The 21,604-nt window shown below is 48.9% G+C and overlaps 1 protein-coding gene across 4 annotated transcripts in view; it reads right to left on the bottom strand.

Annotated features, from left to right (window-relative positions):
- Positions 1 to 21,604, bottom strand: part of RALGDS (ral guanine nucleotide dissociation stimulator) — a 73,874-nt gene that overhangs the window by 30,701 nt on the left and 21,569 nt on the right. Inside the window, exon 1 of one of the 4 annotated variants that reach the window (XM_088147057.1) lies at positions 20,865 to 21,151. The exons of 2 other annotated variants lie outside the window; for them this stretch is intronic. In XM_088147057.1, the coding sequence (XP_088003183.1) occupies positions 20,865 to 21,053 (189 nt within the window). In that variant the 5' untranslated portion in view covers positions 21,054 to 21,151. Of the gene's footprint in view, positions 1 to 20,864; positions 21,152 to 21,604 lie in introns of those variants that run through there. One more of the 4 variants, XM_088147058.1, reaches the window with a different exon arrangement.

Raw genomic sequence — 21,604 nt, 5'->3', positions numbered from 1 at the left:
GGAGGGTCGCTAGGGGAAAAAGATCCAACAAGAGATTTTTTTCCTTTTATTTTTGTAAATGTGTCCTGTTATAAATTTTAATTGTATCTTTATTTATTGTTTTAATATGTTGGGAGCCGCCCAGAGTCCCCCATTGGGAGAAGATGGGCGGGGACAAGTTTAATAAATAAATAATAATAAAAAACAAGAGATTTGCACTGCGGAAGCCCCCCGTTCCGTTCAAGTCCCCTTACGCAAGGATCCGTCGCTCACGGTTTGGCATTTTGTCAAACCAGGCCTCTCTCTTGCAAACTTCCTTGCTGCTGGCTTTGGAGCGAAAGGTCCATCGGGGTCCATCGTGCAGAGACGGCAGAATATCCAGGATATCTTAAAAGTGCTTTATTCGTCCTCTGTACCCCTTAGATCAGCCAGGAAAAGAGACAAACGGCTCGTCTAACAGAGCAATCCAGAGTTCTCGCTCGAGGCGCAAATGATCAGGCACGCTTCGGATACATTATGCGATGACCTAACTCTCTGGAGAAGGCTGCGATGCTGGGAAGGAAGGAAGGAAGAAGAGGATGACCAGCAGCAAGGGGGAGGTGGTGATGACCAGCAGTTACAGTGATGATGGGTGGGCTGTTGGAAGAGCAGAAGGACCAGGTTGGGGAGAGATCATCACGGAGAAACTCTATCTCTGTGGCAGCTATGAGTCAACACCAACTTGATGGCACGTAATCAATCCATCAATTTTTATCAAGGGACATGATACCATCGCCAGAGAAGTTCATGATGCTGGGAAAGGTGGAAGGAATTAGAAGAGAGCAAACAGCAGAAAGGTTGGAGGGACTCAAGTTACAGTGGCGATGGGTGCACCGTTGGAAGAATGCAATTTTTAATTTTTAATTGTTTTTAATGGCAGAAGATTATGATTTACTTGTGTTTTAACGATGTACGCCGCCCACAGTCACGTGCAAGTGAGATGGGTGGCCATATAAATTTAACAAACAAACAAACTCATAAATATGAAGGAGCAGGTTGGGGGACAGATCTTCCTTGAGAAGGTCTAGCTATGTAGGTGTTAAGAGCTGACTCCAGCTTGATGGCATGCCATCCATCCATCCATCCATCCATCCATCCATCCATCCATCCATCCATCCATCCATTTCTATCTAGGCAAGCCATACAATTCCCACAAAAGTCCATAATGCTGGGAAAGGTGGATGGAAAGAGAAGAAGAGGATGACTGGCAGCAAGAGGGATGGGTTCAGTTACAGCGGTGATGGGTGCAACGTTGGAAGACCTGAAGGACCAGGCTGAGGACAGATCCTCCTGGAGAAGGTCTATCTATGTGGTCACTAAGAGTCAATACCAACCTGATAGCACATAATCAATCAGTTGATCAATGCAAAGACCCAGCTCCCTTTGAGGAGTCCATAATGCTGGGAAGGAAGGAGAAGAAGAGGATGATCAGCAGCAAGGTGGGCGATGGGTACACCGTTGGAAGACCTGAAGAACCAGGTTGGGGATCGATCCTCCTGGAGAAAATCTATCTATATAATCACTAAGAGTCAACACTGACTTGATGGCAGCAAATCAATCAATCTAATACCCCTTAGATGTGTTAGACTACACCTCCCCTCTTCCACAGCCAGAGCACCCAACAGCTTAGACGCCCTTGGATGAAAGATGATGCTATTTCATTTCAGGGAAATGCCTCGATTCATACTTAGTTGTTCCTCTGAAAAAACCATGGGCCCCTGTAAATAACCCAGCCTTGTTTCTTTTTCTCAGAAATGTCAGAAACAGCCAGAGAGAAAACAGCTTTTGTTCTTTCGTGATAATACCGGACTCACTCTCTTTTTAAACAGGAATTTGGTCAAGCTTCGCTTTTTAAAGGATAGGAAAGAGAAGCCACGGGCAGGGGAAAAATAATCCCACAGAAATAACGTCGCCAGGCCCCCATAAAGCAAGCGATTTTAAAAGATTTCCCCCTTCTGCAGCTTCACCGGCGGCTTCCTGCTAACTTCAATTACCGAATGAGACCATTTGTGGGTTCAGGTGATAAACCAAACTGCAGTCTAACCAAAGAAATGGAAGTCACCCACAGCCATAAAAACCACAGCCAAGATTAAAACAAATCAAGTTTTTAGTGACGGGTACAAAGGCAGGGCGAGTTATCCAGCCGCCTGATCAAGTCTTGCTGCAGGACCCAGTTCCTCCTCTGGGCAGAGGGTTGGGACAGATGATCTCTGAGACCCCTTCCATTTTAGGGATCTGGCCAAGGGCAGATCCTTCCAGATACCCTGGGACAGCTGGATTCCAGAAATCCACTCCCTGCCGTCGGATTTCTAGCCGTCATTTAATTGGCAGCGCGTGGGAACAACCAATTCTCTCCCATTTATTGATTATATATTGCACCAGGGCTGGCCCAAAGGGAAGATCTTTGGGCTCAAATCAGGCACCCCCAAAACGGTCACGGCGTTATTTAATTTGCTTCGTTTTTATTGCGGCTTTGCATGGAGTGTGCAAAAACTCATTCCCTTTTGGCTAGTTTAGGATCCCATGGATTGGGCGACGGCAGGAAATGTGTTACCGCAATAACAAGATTAAGGGTATTGTGCAACTCAGCCAGAGTAGCTTTTTATTTCATTCATGCAGCAATTAAGGACTAGAACCTTGATGAACCACAGTTTCTGGAACCTGCTAATTGTAACAACTAAGGACTAGAAACAAGATGACAAATTGCTCGGGGAACCCAGTAATTGTGAAAACTAAGGCCCGGAACCTTGATGAAGCACTTTGTAGATCCTAGTAATTGCAATAACTAAGGACTAGAAACCTGATGACATTTTGCTTGTGGAAGCCAGTAATTGCAAAAACTAAAGGCTAGAGCCTTGATGAACCACAGTTTGTGGAACTGAGTCATTGTAACTAAGAAACTTAAGAATTTGCTGAAACGCACAGTTGGATATAGGATGCCCAAATATTTGCACATGAACACAGCCCAGGAACCTGGTTCCTGCACCCCCTGAGGACTAGAACCTTTAAATACAGACTTGCAAAGCTGGCAAGGGAAATAATAGCTGAAACACAAATGCCTCGAGTACCCCGTCTATGACTTTTAGCGCAGAAATGCTCAACGAGGCAGCCGGATCTTGGGCCAAATCCCACTGAGCCTGCCGCTTGACAGAGGGGCAACGGACACCTCTTCCTATCCTTCTGCAGCTTCTCTGCCCACCCTTCCCCTTCTGAAAAAGCCCCCCCGAGAGGAGCTTCATCCTGAAGTCTCCCGATGGGACGGGATGGAAGAGGGGGAAGCGGCTATTCTTGGAATTAAGAGCATCATTTTTCTGCCAATTAAGCCCCTGAGAGAGTCTTCCAAAGAGAAAGAACAACTGGGTGAACTTTCAGGGCTCCTTCACATTCAACCAAGAAACGGTCGGTCGGGAAAGCATCTGAGAAACGTTCAACCCGCCCAGGAGTTCAATGGGCAGGGGAAAGAAGAGGGACGCTGCTGTTCCTTCCCTTCCGGGACGCTGCGTCGGAGAGGATCTGGCCGTCCTCCCGGATGCAAAGCCCAGCGAGGCCTCTCTTCCGTCTGGACTCAAGCAAGGGGGGACTCGGGGCGCCCCATCCTGGGCACCAAGCCCTCGGTCATCTCCCACGGGCCCCTCTCACGCCTGGAAAGGGCCCTTCTGGAGCCTTCTGCGTTTCCTGTTCCATTTATTTAGCAAGTGTATATTTTATTTCTTTATTTAATGTGTTAAATTTCTATGCCGCCCATCTCCTCCAGAGGGTGACTCTGGGCGGCTTACGATTAAAATCCCAAACCATAAAAATATAAATATCCGTATTAAAATAACGAGTATCCATTCTATATGGACAGCCTATATACAATTCAAGAGGGGGGGGAGCGGTATTGATCATCCCGCCAGCCAATATACGGCCGCCCCCTCACTGAACGTGACTCGGTATGGCAGGCAACAACTTGAAGACCCTTAAGACAATAAACCTAATTAAAAAAAAAAACCTAATTAAAAAAAGCAAGATGGTGGGTGGGAGAATAACAGACATCTAAGTATCATATAACTATCTCACAAGGTTGCTGGAAAATATATCTTGATGGCTACGGGCTCTCTTTAACAGTTAATGGGGCGGGAGGCTAAGGACCCCTTAATTCCATCCAGCTGCCAGTTTAATTCACCCATAATCCCCCTACATCCTTTCCCACAAGGCCCGGCACTGCCCACTTTATTTCCCACAATGCCCCAGAGTCACTCTACGCTGCAGGGGCCACTCAAAACAGCAGCTGCACTGTTTGCTCGAAGGCCTGGCCTCGGTACCCCCTAAAGAAGCCGTCGAAAGGTCCCACCCTGGCTTCCAACTTGGCACCCATGCCAGCTGGGCCTCCGGCTGCCAGGTAGGCACCAAGAGCGCCCATCCTTTTCCGGAGGAACCCATCAGGAGCAGAAAACGATTCTGGCCCATCAGCTCTCCCAGATGGCAAACGGGGAAAGCGCAGGGTCGCTGAACGCGGGTAACCCCGTTCACCGTTGTTCCTGCTCAATTCCCCCAACGGCGGGAGCTGCTGAGTCCGCCGAACGGGCAGCCAATCAGGAGCGGAAAAAAACAAGGGCATCGCTCGGCTGTCTTCCTCCCCCTTTCATTCCTCCTCCTCCTCCTCCCCATTTCTGTAGCACCCTGACCCAGTGAGCCGCTGGAGCAGAAAAACACAAGCCGCCTTCCCACCAAACGGGGCGGGAGGGCAAAGCAGCTGGCACGAGGCTGTTTGGAAAGGATCGGGAGCCAGAAGAGAACAATTCTTGTTTCCGGGCAATGCCAACCACCCCCACGAGCCTGGCATTTCTCGGCAGCCACCACGTCGGCGCTGGCCAGCAGCTGCCTGGGACGCCCCTGGGCCACATGGGGGGCTCCAGACATTTGCCACCAAAGCCGCGGGGTTTCCAAACCCGCGCCCCAGATCCACGCACATCTGGCTTCAATTGCGACGGGAGTTTGCTTCCTCTGAAACAATAGCGTGTCTTGCTCGATGGGAGGGGAGGAAAAACAACATTTATAGCAGAGAAGGGCCAGGAGCAAACTCCTTTTGCGTTTTTGCTGGCTTGGGTTCGACTGGAGGAAAGAGACGGTGCTGGAACTGGCTAAATTATGCATGTTTCTCTGCGATTATCCCTTTCAGGGGGCCTGCAGTCTCCCTGGCTTCCCACCCTTCCCCACGATCCCGGGAGGAGAAGGAGAAATCCTCCCGCTGGATCTCGTGAGATTGAGAAAGATGGCAACCGGGGAAGATGCAGAGAGAAAGGCACGTCACAGGGAACAGCCATTGCCTTTTCGTCAATGCCAGCCTAAAGGAATCGCGAGAAGGTTGCTGCTCAGTCGCTTCTGAGCCTTCATGCCCCGGGGGGCCTACAGAGAAACGCGAAAGGAATTCTCAAGCCCCCTGAGGATAAAGCAGAAAAACGGAAGCCTCTCGGGCAGGGGAAGGAAGCTTCTGAGAAAAGGCAAGGCAGCGTTTGGCACCGTGTTCGATAAGAGAAACGTTTGTATAATGCCAATTCGAAGATCGACCCTCCCTGGGCAACTTTTGTGCAGCAAGACTTCCGAAGTTATCTGCTACAATCTAGGCTTCTCCTAGCTCTTTGCTCTCAGGGAATCTCCCCTCGTGTAGAAAGCTAGGATATCAAGGAAAAGAGTTGGCTGCAAGATGCTAACTTTCTACATGCGGGGGAAAGAGCCCCCAGCTCTTTGAAAGAGAATGGGGACTGTGGCCACCAGCCCTCTCCCCCCATTGTGCCCAAGTTGGCCATTCGAGAGGGCGGATACCCACAACCACAGAGTGCAAGGAAGTCCGGTGCAGCCTAGTTGCCGACCTTGAGGACTCAGCATTTACTGAAAGATCTTGCTAGCAACATATCGTATCTTGCAACACAGCAATACCTTCAGGGTGAGCAGTGAAAGTTTATCAGGAGACACAGCCTTGCAGTTTGAGGAGGAAACACCACTCTGTTGTTAAGGGAACAAATACTGTATCTGGTTCCACCCAGTAACCTGCTGATTCCTTCTTCAACAGAAGCATTACTCAGAGAGGTTTAATTCTGGCCAGCTTTCTGCTAGAGCCTTCTTCACATGCCAGCCTGATGCCCGATCTTCCTGTGGGCACAGCCAGGCCAGAATTATGGCTTCTCGGATCACCCACCCCAGCACCGAACCTTTAAAACTCAGTTTGCCTTTAAAATGAAAACGCCAAGTTCCAAGTCCTCATGATTCCCGTGGCAGAAGAGCCCGGGGTTTGGATTTATCATTTTATTTCTCTTAACCCGGCTTCTAAGCCACTCACATCGAGCAAACACAATTCCTGTCTTGGTCCACTCAGATCAAAACGAGATTTCCTCTTTTTCCGCCATGGCAGCTTCAAAACTTTGTAAAGTTGGAATGTGCCCCCGTTTGCCCCCAAACTGGGGCGGGGGGAGAGGGAAGCAAGGTGGAAAGGGTTTTTCTCCCTCATTATTCCAACATTTAAAGGCTTTCAAGGAAAACAAACCACAAGTATTTGGTTTTAATATTTCCCACTTTGTTCAGCTGTGGCCGATTAAAACGGGGCTCTAAAAATACTAATTTAAAAAAAGGATCCTGGATTGAGCTGGCCGAACGGCGGTCCTTCCAGGCCTCGGTCTTTTTTGCAAGTCAAAGCATAGATAAAAACACACACACGGAGCGACATCCGGTCCGCCACACACCGCTTGGCGATGGAAAAGCCCGGTGGTGTTTTTCCTGCCTTCCCAAGTACAGGAAAATGGGTGGTGGAAATTGAAACCGAGATCCCAGCTGGATCTGCAAATACGCCCCCCCACCACCACCGAAAGATGCTTGCTAGCAAGTAATGCGCAACCAGGGGGGTGTTCCTCTCTCTTCGTTTTGGGGAGATACCGGTTGCACCCTCCGTTATATAGCGGGGAGGTCTGGAAATGCTGCGCGATACATAAATACATAGTCCGTCATCCCCAAAAGACAGCTAGCTTAGGAGAAGAAACCAGGGACTGGTTTTTAGGCTGCCCTACGCTAGATAGGGCATAAATCATGGCTTCTTAAACAAACCGCGGTTTGGTTCTGTCCATCCCACACCGTAAGCCAGGCTGGCTCAACCTTTGGGGTAACACAGAACATTTGTAGGATCCCTTCTCCCTCCAGGAAGAAAACCAATTCTTTTTTATTGGGATCCCAGCCAGAGAAGAAATAGACCCACGTCTTTGATCCTTCAAGTCTGATCTGGACATCCCAGAGGCTTCTCCGGCTTTGTGGAAACGCGGCTGCCCGCCACAGGCTTGTGCAAAATGAGAAGGTCAATGTTGACGGGGCTCCTATCATGCTGGTTTGAATCTGATTATTATTATTATTATTTCTTTTTTAATTTGAACCCTGAGAGCCCAAACGCTGGAACTCCTGCGGTAAACCATCAAGGTTGAGTTCACACAAACATGTTGGGCTGAATCAGTGCAGAGACGCTTGACGGAGGACACAGGTCTGAGAGAGATGGTCGCCGACTCAAGACCCTTTCGAGATCTGCTGTCAGATTATGAAGTTAACACAGCAGAAGGGGTGTGGACGTGTGTGTGGGGGAAATGATTAAATATGTGGGCAATGGAATCCGATTCAGAGGATTGCATTTATGAAATGAAGTTTGGTCCCTCGTTCAGTCGATCTTTAGGTCAACGCTGGTCTACGACGGTCATAAACATTTGGCGGGTGGACCAACAAGTTATAGTCCACAACACGTTGTCATCCAAGGGTCAAGTACAGCTTCCTGCGCCAAGTACAGCCCAGATTCTAATTTTGTGATAAACCTGGATACGCCCCACGTGCACACGTTCACACCCCTAGCTAAGGCAGGAGCAGGCTGTTCTTCTACACTAACCGACCAAGCTACGTTCCAGCTGAGCCTGGGGTAGAAACCAGACCAGAAACATCTCCTTCCCCTTTTGGACCACGATCCATTGATACCAAGACTCCACAAACAGATTCCTAAGTCCCCCGCAAGCGAAGGATGGGGGGGAAAACGCAGACCTGGTCAATGGCTCAGGATAACTTAACTTACTTAAGTTAAGCTTACTTTACCTTAAGCTTACTTAACTAGAGAGTAATGGAGTCCTTGCTAAGGCATCAACCTTGATGTGCTCCTGCCTGGAGCTGCTGGTAACAGAACCCTCTTAGTGTTGGGCCTTATGGGGACGGCTGTCCTACCCAGGTCCAGATGTAGCTTAATCTGCTAGGACTAAACGCAAGCCGTCCACCACAGAAGCTGGAGAAGTCGTGGCCCCCACGTTTGGCTTCACCCACACCTCCTAGACAGAAGAATTCTCCTCCCGGATCTTCCCCGAGCTATGCGTGCAGGCCGCGTTCTTCGCCCAGACCCTTTCTGAATGCCAAACGCTCACGCCTGGAATTGCATCACATTTGCAAGGAGCATTTGGAGAATTCAGAGCCCGCGTTCGCCAAATGCTTCTGGCTTTCTAATTTTATCGCCAGCGATCTTCACGGGCTGCCATGCTGCGGACCGCATTAGAGTTTGTTACTGCTTTGCAGAAAGAGACCGCTTTTCTCCACGGGCCTTGCAACGGCTTGGGAAGATAGACCTGGGTTCTCCCCACTGGGCCTCCGACCAGAGGCGCAGACCCCCAGCTTTTGAAAAACCACCAAGAGCACCCCAAGAGGAAGAGGAATCTGCTTGCATTTCTTCCACCGTGAGGTTCAAGCCGCTGCTGAAGCAGCCGCACAATTTTAAGCACACAAAGCAGACCTGATCCGTTCATGACGGATACTGCTACGAACCAGCCTCTCCATCGATTCATGAAAGCTGAGCATTGCCAATAACCAGACTGGTAAGATGTCTGGACTTCCGCTCCCAGAATTCCCCAGCCAGCTGACCCATCTCTTTTTCTCCGCCAGGATCTCTCAATGCACTCTTTGCGACCCCCCAAACGAGCAGGGGGTTGCGAGAAGCTGTAACCCCCCTTGTTCAGTCTTTTCTTCTGGCGCCACGTTGGGCAAACCCAGCCCCTCCGGTTCGTAAACCATGGTTTATGGACAAAACGGGCACCCCGCGCCACCAGGGCTTGCTCAACCCCCTGCTCCGAATGGCGTCAGGAGAAACCCACAAAAATCGCCCACAGCACCAGCCCGGTCAGCGCCTTTTGTCTCTTAAAAACCTTTTTATAGAACGGGGATTGTCCAGCATCCTCTGAAAAAAAAAAAAGAATGGAGAAAAGGAACCTGTTTGTTTGCCCTGTCGGTGGAAAGGGAACCATCACATACATTTGTTTTCCTTCTTGACTCACGCCAGAGAAAGAAAAATAGAACTGGTCCTTCTCTTCCTGTTGCTTAAAAACAGGGAAGGGGTGGGGGAGAGGAAAGCACTATGCTTGGAGTAACCCCCCTCCCCTAAACTTGGCAGCGGTGGGTTTTCAGACAACTAGCAAAATAACTTCACTCTTTCTTCCACGCCCACCCTGGGAGTGAAAGAAAACTATTAACAGCTGCACGAGCAACCGGTGCCATTTCAGCACAAGCTCACAGAGCCTTCCGACTGAGAAATCCAGAACAAGATAACCGGGGAGAAGCCACAGCCACATGCCCGACCCCAAAGCAGATGGCACATTCGAGCCTCCCCTCCAGAAGGCTGGAGCCAAAGGTTCTAGTCCTCATGATCCCGCCTCTCAGCTGCAAGATGGAGGCTGGATGTCTCAATCCCAAACTAGCCACGGCCGCTGTGGTTTTGTATGAAAGGCCCTTGTTCTCCCGCTGGTTTTCTTTGCAGAATTTTTTTTTTTTTAAGAAAACGGGGCCTACGGTTCTTCCCTGGCTAGATCGGCCCCTGACAAAGAGCCCCTTCCCCTGGAATTCCTCCCCCCCCGCCCTGCAAAATACAAAGCCGGAGCACTCAATCCTCTTGCTACTCAGCTGACTCCGCATCCTTAGCAACTGCCCCCCTTCTTGCTCCGTTTTCTTCCCCAAAGCTGTGACCGAGCGCCATTCTGCACCAGCCACCACCGTGCAAAAAAAAAAAAAAAAGAAAATAAATAAAAGAAAGGGGGAAGGGAAGGTGGGAACAGAGACAAAACGCCGGCGGACAAACAAGGAAACAGGAAAACGGAAGGGTGCTTTCCAAGATGCACCATTCTGGGCTCTGAAAAACAAGCCCTTTTCTTTTTCTTTTCACGGCTCCCCCTGTAAACCAAATGAGAATCAGAAACAATCAGAGCAAAGATGGCTCGCCACGGGAGCAAGTGCCAAGTGGATGGGCGCAGGAGATCGGTGGCTGAATGCATCCGCGTTCTTTTTCATTCCTTTGGCCCTCCTGCGAGCTGAGCCCGCAAGGACACGGAGCAAGACAACACCCCTTTTGTGATCCTGGACTGAGGAATCCCTTGTCCGTCCCAGGGCCGGCACACAGCTCACGCTAAGCTCCCTTTGCTGAATGTTGGCTTCGCTCGCCGGCCGAGGGGAGGGAGGAAAAAGTCTCAAGAAACATCTCAAGATCTGCCGGAGAACAAAAGAACCAGAGAACCAGAAGGGATGAGAGGACTAATCAGGCCGGGTGGAATTTGGATAAGCCCTTTTTCGGCAGCCCCAAAGACTTTCTGATCAGAATTGCCGGAAATCAGCATCCGGGTTTCTTCGCGTTTTTAGTGAAATCACGCCAGACGTGTAAACTTTTAAAGAAGACTTCATGCTGTTGCCCAGACCAAACCAACTACATTATGCTCGAGCGAGACCTAATGCACGAACCCAGCTTGTAACTTGTAGGGGGGAGAAAGAGAATGGGGCTCACTGCTTAAACTAAACCATTCCTGGCTTCATCATGGCTTGTGGACTGAGGTGCAGCAGGACAGGTTCACGCCCTGTTCTAAGCGGTAAACGTGGCTTGCAAGCCACGATGGCTGGGTTTGCACAATACGATGGGTGAATCCAGCCGAAGTGTGAACTCAGCCAGCGGGCTGGATTAAATACCTGGGCTCCGTTAACTTTCACAGAGTAAACAAGCCATTTATTAAATGAAAAAAAGCCTCTTGCATCATATCAGCTGGGACTTCTGGAGTTCCCATTAGGTCCCTGACACAGACTCTGGCTCCAAACAGGTGGAAAATCTTTAATACAGGTAGAGCTATAACACAGGAAGAACAGGAAAAGGTGGTGGGACCGAAGCCCATCCTCTAAAACTAGCCTTTTAATAAGCAAACCCTGCAGAAGCGTGCTGAATATTTTAATTCGCGGAGAACTGCTGGTGATGAATTGGGGGAAATCGTGCTTCTGAAAAATTGGGGGGGGGAGACCCAACTTTGGGAGACCCCCTGCTGCGACCCAAAAAGGCATTTTTCAACTTTCAGAGCGTAAAGCGACATGGTTTGGTTTGGGTGTATTTTTTTTTCAAAGTTACGAGGGCAATGCAAACAAGAGAGACTCGAGGTGGTCGCACTACGTGAGAACACGTTTGACTTTGGGCCAGTGCGTGACGCTGTCGTTTCGTGTTGCAAACATGCGTGCGTGGCCCTGCATTGAGAAACAGGAGGTCGATGCAGTATCTTCGCTTTATGGGTGCATTTCAGAGACAAGGCACGCGGGCACACACACCCTACACCAATGTTTCTCAACCTTGGCGGCTTGAAGATGCGTGGGCTTCCACTCCCAGAATTCCCCAGCCAGCTCATGAGAGAAATGAGGTGGGCATGTTCAGGACAAAATTCTCCGTTTCAAGTTCAAACTCCAACTTGGCTGGGGAATTCTGGGAGTGGAATTCTGGGAATTCTGGGAGTGGAAGTCCACACATCTTCAAGCTGCCAAGGTTGAGAAACACTGCCCTACACACCACCGCTCCTTCCAATTACTATTAACTCAACTTACATTATTTATTAACCTTGTTCTATTGATATCATCTCCCGTAACCCCCTGGCGTCTAGGAACAGACGGAAGGGGGGATGCATCCTAAAATAAACAAGTAAAATAAGACCTGGGCCAAACCTAGACAGGATCAAGTGGACTGGAGAAAGCATAGGAGTCTCCCCCTTGCAACTCTGCATGATTCCCTGTTCTAAGTTTGCTAACTTCTACTCAGCTGCAAACTGTAAAACTAGGCACATGGATTCTTTCTCTCTTTTATAACCTGGGTGCAACCCTTTCAGTTTATAACCTGCCTGCTCCTTCCTTGATTATATTAGTTACATGCACTCGAGAGATGATCTACCTGGCAAGGATCCTTACTCACAAAAATGGAGCTGGAGTGAGGTTGCTTACAAGCCGGGTGTCTGAATTTTGCTCGCAGCGAAAGCAGCCATGTTCACTTCTCACTATCAATTAGCAATCTTGCTCCCTGAAGGAAGACTTAGAGGTCAGCCTTTAGGCTATTCTTTCAAAATTACCTTTGCAAGCTTAAATCTAAGAAAAAAAACCCCTAAAAGTGCACTTTTCAAAATTAAGAAAAGCTGACGTTCTCTTATCAGCCTTTTCAGTCCTCCCGCAATGATAAAATTGTGGCTGAAAAATGGACAACTCTGTAACAAAGGAAGATTTAATCAGCATGAAAAAGGGGGGCTGGCTGAATAAAAGCCAATTCACACAGGGTTAAAGATCCACCTTTCTTTATGCAGTTGTATTAAACAGGCCCAACTTCTTACTTTGTGTCAAAACAGGCCTATTAATCTGTTATACATTGTTAATCCTCTGCGGTCAGCTTGGATTGTTAGGAATGATGTTTTTAGCCAAGTCAAGCAAAGTTTACGGGTCCATATGAAAAAGAGAAAATGCGCGTATGTGCTATGAGAGAAATGAGGTGGGCATGTTCGGGACAGAATTCTCCATTTCAAGTTCAAACTCCAACTTGACCCTTCACGCCTAACCGAAAGAGAGTAGATACCAAAATGCAGGGTGATTACAACAAAGAAGAATGACTTGAGAATTGCACGACCGAGGGTATTTCAGCAAACACAGACATCGAATCAGGGAAGTGACAAGAACAATAAAGGGGAAATACGCCGTGTCTCTTAAATATTGATGATGTTGGCAAATAATGGAAAGCAAAAATCTGTTTTAACATGATGTGCTGAGCAAATTCCCAGCAAAGCAGAATTCATTTTGCAGACAAGCAAAGTTAGTCTAGTCGGAGTAAAAGAGGGGCCTTTTCCCCAGTTCAAACTCAGAACATTTTCGCCGTTCCTCTAAAAATTGCCAAGCGCCTCGAATAGGATCAGATACGATGGGGTGGTAAATCTCAGCACCATGCAGAAAAATTATTTGGCATTTTCTTGTTAGCTGTTGTTATCCAATTTAACAAAACAGGACAAAAAACAGCCTGCTTTCTAAATGGCTCTTTTCCTCTTTTTTAAAAAACAAAAAAACTTTCCAGAGGGCATCAATAAAAACTTAAAAAGGAACAACAGTAATAAAAAAGTACAATAACAACTGCACAGGAGCAAAGGATGGGAGGGGGGAGAAGGGACTCTTGTTTGTGACTGTGTGGGTCTGTGTGTGCTCATTTGTAACTTTCAAGAAGGAAAGGAAATGTTGAATAAACCTATACAGAGCATTTATATCTCCCTAAAATGATACAGGAAAAGATTGAGGCAACCCATCGAAATGACTTTGTTGAAGTTTCTTTAAAGGATAAGAGATTTTGGGAGAAACAGTCAAGTTATCTTATCTTATACAGTGGAACCTCGGGTTACGAACGCTTCTGTTAATGACCTTTCGGGTTACGACCAGCTCCGGCCACAAAATTTTGCCTCGGGTTGTGAACTCCGCCTCGGGGTACGAACAGGATACGCGGCCATTTTCCCTCCCGTGACACGGTCCACGGCCATTTTCCGCCCCTGACACGTGGTCCGCGGCCATTTTCCGCCCCTGACACGTGGTCGTAGGGAGGGGGACTCTCCCTCCAAGCAATAGCCGCCTCCCTGTCCTCCACGCCAGAACGGATTAACAGTAATTACATTGAACCTTATGGGGAAATTTGCTTCGGGTTGCGACCAATTCGGGCTGCGACCAGAGTCACGGAACGAATTAAGTTCGTAACCCGAGGTACCACTGTACTTATTTAGTGGCAAGATGCTGGTGATAAGTTTCCCAAACAAGTCTGGGGTTTCCAGGGTTGTACAAACTCAGTCAATTGCAGGTTAGTCCATCAACTGTGTTTAAAACTCCCGGGTTTATTCTTTTCCATGTTCCCCATGCCACGCCACAGAAATCACAGCGCTGTTTTATTCCCCACTGGCCAAACCCTGCACAAGTTGTGTGTTTCCTCCTAAGCATCAGGTTTTAAGGACTGTTTGGAGGGGGGGAAGGGGAGGGGGGAGCTGCAAAGAAGAATGGAGACTTCCTTGAAAACTGCAAAGAAGAACGATAAAAAAAAAGCTAGAAACAAAGCAGAACTGGGTAAGTCCAGCCTTGAGAAGAGCTGTCTGCAGGGAGACAGTGAATAGAGCAACCCTGTCCAAGTCCCCGAAGGGGCACCAGGCTGAAGACGGCCCGTACTTTGCAAGTCCAGAGTACAGAAAAGAGAGCAAAGTTTTTAAGTCACGAGAGAAAGCAAAACCTTCAAGTCCCCAGGGAAAACAAAGAGATAGCCTTGGGCTAGGAAGACATGGGCCGATTCTGTATTTTTATCTGGCCCTTAGCCCAAGGACTCTGGTCAAGCAGACGTGGCCTCTTGGAGCTCACAAGGTCCCCCGAATAATCCAGCGAGGTAGGACCAAGTCAAGACAGAACAGGACTGGCTTAAGGCTCACGCAACAGCCACCTAGATGAATGTCAGGACAAAAGTCTCCCCAAGGCCATTTAAAAGTGGAGTGAGCGGCTGACAGAGGGAGCAACTCCCTTTGCTGAATGGGTCCATTGCTGGTGGAGATTCTTGCACCGAAGGAGGGCTAGACTTGATGAATGGCCTCAGTGCCCCCCTTCCAACTCTAAAGCGTCTAAGACACCCAATTGGGCATTTTTTTTCCCCCAGATTGGAAAGTTCAGGCAGCAGAGAGACTTTCAAGGGAGGGCAAGAAGGGTCACCGATGCCAACAAGCAGCAGCTGTTCCCCCCGCCACGTCTAGCAACAACCTCGGCTCAGAAACACCCGAGAGGAATTCAGAAGAAATTCTCAAGCAGCCTGAGAATAAAGTGGAAAAACAGAAGCCTCGTTGGCAGGGGCAGGAAACGGCAAGGCAGAAGTGGGTCATAAAGGCAATCATAAAAATAGCTTTATTTTTATGATAATACAGGCAGTCGTAGGAGGAGCTTTATTCAACATAAACGTGGCAAATATAAAAGAGCATCTGGGAAAAAATACCTAACAGGAGAACCGCTGGGAACGTATTCTCTGTGTTCCTCCCTTGTATTCACTACAATGGTGCTTTTTTAAAATATTCATGGGGGGGTGGAAAGGACAGGTTCCTTGCAAACACATTTAAGGAAAACACCTCAGCATGTCTCCACAAAGGCAACCCTGGAGGAACTGTTCCAACATCCTGATAATTAATGACAGCTTACTTGCCCTTTTTTCAGTTCCATTTCAAGCCTAAAGAGCTTTAATTATTTAAAGATAACTTCTCTTCCCCCCCAAGAGAAAGTCTGCCTCCCTCAGCCTAATCCATTAGGCCAGGCTTCCTAGCAATGCTGCCTCCAGTCTGTTAAATCAGATCAGCAAATGCCACGCATTAGGGCTAGGTTTGTTCATCCAAACATGGTTAGTTCAATAAACCACAGTTAGAACCTGGTTTGAGTGGGATATGCGATTGGTACATCCTGACACCAGTCAGGACGTTGCTGGGGGTAAGCAACACTGAACTTTGTGGATTTTACTCCTGCATTAACCGCGTAAGAAATCCGATGTTACCTACCCAACGCACTGCATCACAGGGAAGAGAAACTGGGTTTGCCCATGGCCCTAATCCATAGCTTGTTTAAAGATAGCTTATTGACCAAACTACAATCCTCTGAGTTTGTACAATATACAAAGCCACAGATCTTTCTCCACCCTGAGGGCTTCTAAATGTTCTGAATCATAATGTCCATCATTCCAAGATGCCATAATCTTAGCTTGGCTTTTTTTATTGAAACCTGCACTCATCATCGGAGGCAGGTGTAATAATAGGCATTACGGGAGACATTTCAGGTACGATCATGCAAAATATATTCAGGGGCATTCTAACTCCAGGTGTACATTTTCAACATGCTTCTTTTTCTCCACTAGATTGCAGTTCAGCATCTTGCAGACCGGTAACATGCAAAGCAGGAAGAAGCAGAAAACCCTTTTTTTTATCCCTCTTCTTAACATGAGTTTGAGCGTTCAGCCAATAAAAGGGATGAATAAATGCCATTTATTATGGAATTTATTATGTCAACCGGCATTTTCCCTGGCCAGGCCTGAATAAATTCCATTTATTCAGGCCTGGCCAGGGAAAATGCCGGTTGACATAACCCCTTAGTTGCTGGTGGAACTCCCTGCCACAAGACTCTCTGCTCCCTTAAAGGGCGGTGAAGGAGAATCACAGCAACACTGAGAGTTGTAATAAAAAGCAGGAGTGTCTATTTCAGGACGATATTCCCCTGGAGGGGTACACAACAACGGAAGACCTTCTGCCTTTTGCAGCCTGACGGGGCGTTCCCTAAAATCCCCTAACTAGCCCCAACGGGAACAGGATGCTGGATTAAAACGGGCCTTGAACCGAATCCAGCAAAGAACTGTAATCTTGCAATGTACAATATCCCTTTTCAGAGATGGAAAGGAATACAGATCACGCTAGGGCAAGGAGAGGGGAAAAACATCACAGTCTTTAGAAAGGAAGGAAAACCAGAGGACAACCGCTTTAGCAAACGCTGTAAACAGTGAGCTGGAGAAAATCCCTTTTTTTTTTAATTTCCTGCAGGCTCAGCCGCTTCCATTAATACACTCCCGCTGTCCCCGAATGCCTGCAAAGAGGGCCCTCCTTTTCTCGCCAGCTCTGAGGTGGAAGAAACAGGATTTAATGGAAAGCAGATGAGGTGGGATTGGCATCAGTCAACACCCCCTCCCCAGAAGGGAAAGAGGGGCCAGCCCACACACAAACAGCAGAGCCCTCCAACTCCCGTCCCCACCACATGGCCCGAAACCCAGGAAAAGGGAGGGTTAGGGGAAGTTTCTGAAAAGTGACACCGATCAGTGCTAAAGTGCTAACTGGGGGTGAAAACAAGAAAATCAAAGCTTCCTTGGAGCCCAGGCAGGAAATCTAAAGAGGGTTAACCTCTACAGAAATGAAGGCAACGCTTGGGGAAGGGGAGAAATAATGCAGAATTTATTAAAGGTGGCATCTTTCTTGGACCTATCAATGACTGAGAATTCTTCATCAAGCCTGCTGGCTGGGAGAAGAATGCAAAAGAAAGCATGACCGCCTCGAAACTAATGTGAGTGAGATTTCGCACTCGTTTAATTACTCGTTTGCTGCCTTCATCTGCGGCTCTCAGATCTGTTAGCCAGCCAAGCCCAACGTGGTCCTTCCGTTTCTTCTGCAATAAAATTACATCCTTTAAAAAAAGGAAAGGAGGCGGCCAAATGAAAGCAGAACACAACTTCGGTCAGCAGCAACCAAACATTCCTGTCTGGTCTCCTGCAGCGAGGGCTTAATGCACCCCAGGTGACTATGACTGCTTTTCGAAGGGAGTAATCTGCAGTTTGTGAGATGCGGAGATTTTGCCAGTCTGTGGGTGCCAGGCCATGAATCACGTTGCAGTGGCAGCAGCACCTTAACCAAACGTGGCTGATCTCAAAAAGTGTTTGGATGGGAGACCACCAGGAAATGCTGCTCATAGGGTCAGCTGGGAAGGTGGGACTAAGCACTTCCGTAACCAAGAAAACAATGTGTCTGGAGTAGCTGTGTTCAGTTCAAAGCAGCACTCATCGTCCTACAAAGGCCAGATATCAAATATCTGAGACCTTCTGCTCCTCCAGCTAATAGATGCTGGTATTTCGACGGGCAAGCCGCCTAACCAGGGTTCAATGTAAGCTAACCTAACAGCAAGTTTAAGGCTGTCTCCAAATCTGGCGCCACTCAAGAGCATTTTGGCAGGCAGGGGAGAATGGCTGTGAGCAGAAGGTACGAAAAATGTCTCCCCACAGGAAGTCTGTCGCCCTCTGTTAAATGCCTCGGAGGCGCCAGATCCGTGCGCTCTCCCTGCAGAGTCTCTGCTAAGAATATCTCAGCTTGGCCTCTTGCCTGTTGCAGCAATGAACGGCCGGAACATCTGAAGCCAAGCAAGTTGAGGGTGACTTTGACTGCAGTCGACAGAACACCTAAAATCTCCTCGTGGGTCCGAAGAAAAAAGCCACGGGCCAATTTTAGCAAAGAAGAATTATACTGGATTAGACAGGAGACAGCCTAGTTTACCATCCTGTTCCCAACAGCAATGCACCGTTGCTGATCTTCAGCTCCTTAAAGACAGAGTGCTCCTGGCCAGGAAGGTTCTATTGTTAGTTAAGCATCCATCTCCTGTTAAAGCGATCTAGGTCTTTAGTTACATCTACAGACAATGTTTTCAACAAACTAGTACTGATTCAGGAAGCTGCTTTCCTGCATCGGTTAATTTGTATTTCACGGTGTTTTTGTTTTGACGTTGGTCTTTCCAGAAACGACAACAGAATCGGTTTCAGGATAGGGTTCTCATGCTAGAAAACTCATGATTTTCCTATGCCTATTACAGTTCTCCTATTCTTATTTTTAAGAGAAAAGAGTCAATGATGAAAGAAAGAAAGAAAGAAAGAAAGAAAGAAAGAAAGAAAGAAAGAAAGAAAGAGAGAAAAAGAGAGAGAGAGAGAGAGAGAGAAAGAAAGAAAGAAAGAAAGAAAGAAAGAAAGAAAGAAAGAAAGAAAGAAAGAAAGAAAGAAAGAAGGCTTAAATCCTACTATACCATCAGCCTATGCGTTAATCCCCCACCTCAATTAAACACAAGATTAATACTTGGATGGGAAGATCAAGGCTGGGAAATCAGAAAGGATTCCTTTTTTTTAAAGGCAATTTTTGTCAAGAAAACTACACTCTTGTGTCCGTGAACTCACAAGGAGCTGAATGCAACAGGAAGGAGCCTTTATTTTGGACTCCACACATGCTCTACCATCACCGTTCCTCCAATGGGCTAACACATTTTAACAGCATAGAAAAATATGCAACATTCACCCATTCAAACTCATTTCTGCCCTCCAGTGAATAGATAACTCATAAACTTCACAGCCCCTTGCAAGCCTGCTTCCGTTAGAAAACTTCTGTGCGACTGCAAGATTGGTCACAAATAAACAGCTGCCTTGGAATTCCAGAGGACTAAATGCGGTCCCTTAATATATCCATTGAGCTGAACAAGCTACGTTACAAACCTTCATACATCTTGATCAACACACACAGCTTCCTAAATCCCCAAGGAACTATTAACTTCCCTGGGTTTTACTTGGGAAAATGGCTAGAGCATTGCAGATGAAAACATCTCAAGATTCGTCCGAGTCAGGTCTATAAAGCCTTACTCTAGTTAAAATCAGGACTCACTGCTTGCTCCAGAACAGTCATCTACACAAAGAGGACTAGAATCTCCAGGAATGCAATAAGCCATCTGAAGATTTCATTCATCCAGATCAAAGAAACAAATGTTTGTGTGTGTGCGGGGAAATAAGCCTGCATTTTTCACCTAGTGGTTCAATGCGTGCATAAATCTAGAAAACTAAACCCAGCTGGGTTAACCAGAGGTCAATACACACAGCACTCAAAGAAACAGGGAAGGTGGCCAAGGATGCAGTGATTTCACTCAGAGGCTGTGCAGGGAACAACCATTCAGCATCCTTGTTCTACAGCAAACATCTTTACTTCTTCCAAGAAGCAGAAGAGCAGATAGCTGAGTGCCTTTGGGAGCTAAGCAAGGTAAGATGGGGAAGGCTTCCAAAGTTTAAAGAATATCCCCCCCCCCTTTCCCCAAAAGATCATCCTGTCTCCAAAAGAGATGTCAGCACAGGATGCCCCAAAGGGCCCCTTTCTCACTTTAGGCTCAAAACATGTCCGCCCTCCAAGCTGGTGGCTAAAACCTTAAAAAGTGTAAATTCTCTGAATTTGTAGGGCTCACCTCTAGGCTGGGTTCACCCCCCACGCTGGATGAAAAGGCAGTGGTGGTTTGTGGGTTGGCACTCAGGGTCTTTCGGTAAACCAGTCTGGCTAAGCCCGCTTAGTGTGTTGCACCAATGGAGTGGCAGGGTTTGGCTAATCTCCAGCAAGGATTTATTGCGGGGGCAGCTTGATCCTCAGATTAAACACCCAAAGGAGGAAAGTTAAACACAGTCACCTGGGGGTGCAATAATGTTCCTGTCCTTTACCGGCTCCATTTGTCCCTTCCTATGTCAAGCGAAGCCAGGGTTTGCCATCCTGTTTCAGAAGAAGTCCCAATTGTTTAGGTTCACGCAGCACAGGGGGCTTTAAGTCATGGCTTGCCCACGCAACACGCGAAGCCAAAGCCAGCAGGATGCGTGATTGTTGAGGGAGATGCACAAGCCCAGTTCACTCGACACCCCGATGCTTCCTTTGTTCGGCCAAGGTTGGCAGAATTGAACCCCGGCTAGACGGGTCGATTCGTCCAAGCCCCGAAACAAGCAAGCGCTGATCCACCGAACAAGCTACGCGAAAACCAAGCCAACTGCGGGGCGCCCCGACCTCCCAGCTGGGCTCACACCACCCGCCCCGCCGGGTCAGTTAAAGCCTCGGCGGCTGCACAAACCGGGGCTCGCCGGCGGGGCCAGAACCCGGGCTGACTCGGGCGCGCGCGCCCCGACCCCCAGCCCGCCAGCCCGCCCGCCGCCCCCTCCCCGCGCCCGCCCGGTCTGCTACCTCCAGCGGGGGCAGGTCCGGATCGAGCTGGGTGAAGCTGTGCAGGACGACGGGCCCGGCGTCCTCGGCGGCCACTTCCAGCCTCACCGCGTCCCAGAGGCTGCGGAGCCGCCGGCAGCCCTCGAAGAGGCGCTCGGGGCTGGCGGAGCGCTCCTCCGGCAGCAGCTCCGACCACATGAGGACCACCATGGGGCCGCGTCGCGTCGCTCCGCTCCGGCGAGCTCGCCCGGGCGCTTCGGAGAGGGCCGCCGGGCGCGTCTCCGGCGCGCTTCTGCCGGGGGCGGCCAGCTGCGCGCGAGGCTTTTCAGGCGCGCCGCCCCCGGGAAGCGGGACCGCCCCCGCCCTGCCTCCCGCAGCCCTGATGTCACTCGCTGGGCTGCGGGGAGCCGAAGCGGAACCGGGCGGGCGCGCGCAACGCGTCCCGCGCCGGAGCCCGGCTGGGAAGGAAAGGAGGCCACCAGGCGCCCTCTGCAGGCCGAGAGGCGAGCTTCTGGGCGGCCGCTGGGAAGGCCAGCCTAAGAGCCATTTTTAGGGGAACGGCCGGGGGTGCTGGGTCGCACCGCTCTGCGAAAAAGAAACAAAGAAAAGGCGCGTTTTGCTCTTGGTGGGTGAGGTTCAACTGCGGTTCGCCGGCCCCAGTCTCCAGGGTGAGACGGGCAGCCGGGCCCCAGTCTCATGGCTTGGAGGGTTGGCTGGGTTCACACATCCCCCTTTCCCCGGCCAGGCCAAGCAGATGCACG

Source organism: Python bivittatus, unplaced genomic scaffold (assembly GCF_059951505.1).
Source record: "Python bivittatus isolate LINGU-HERP-01145 unplaced genomic scaffold, Pbiv_v1 ctg000160_np1212, whole genome shotgun sequence".
In the NCBI taxonomy this organism is placed as follows: Eukaryota; Metazoa; Chordata; class Lepidosauria; order Squamata; family Pythonidae; genus Python; species Python bivittatus.
The sequence above is the reverse complement of the archived record's forward strand: the minus strand, read 5'-3'. Positions and strand labels throughout refer to the sequence as shown.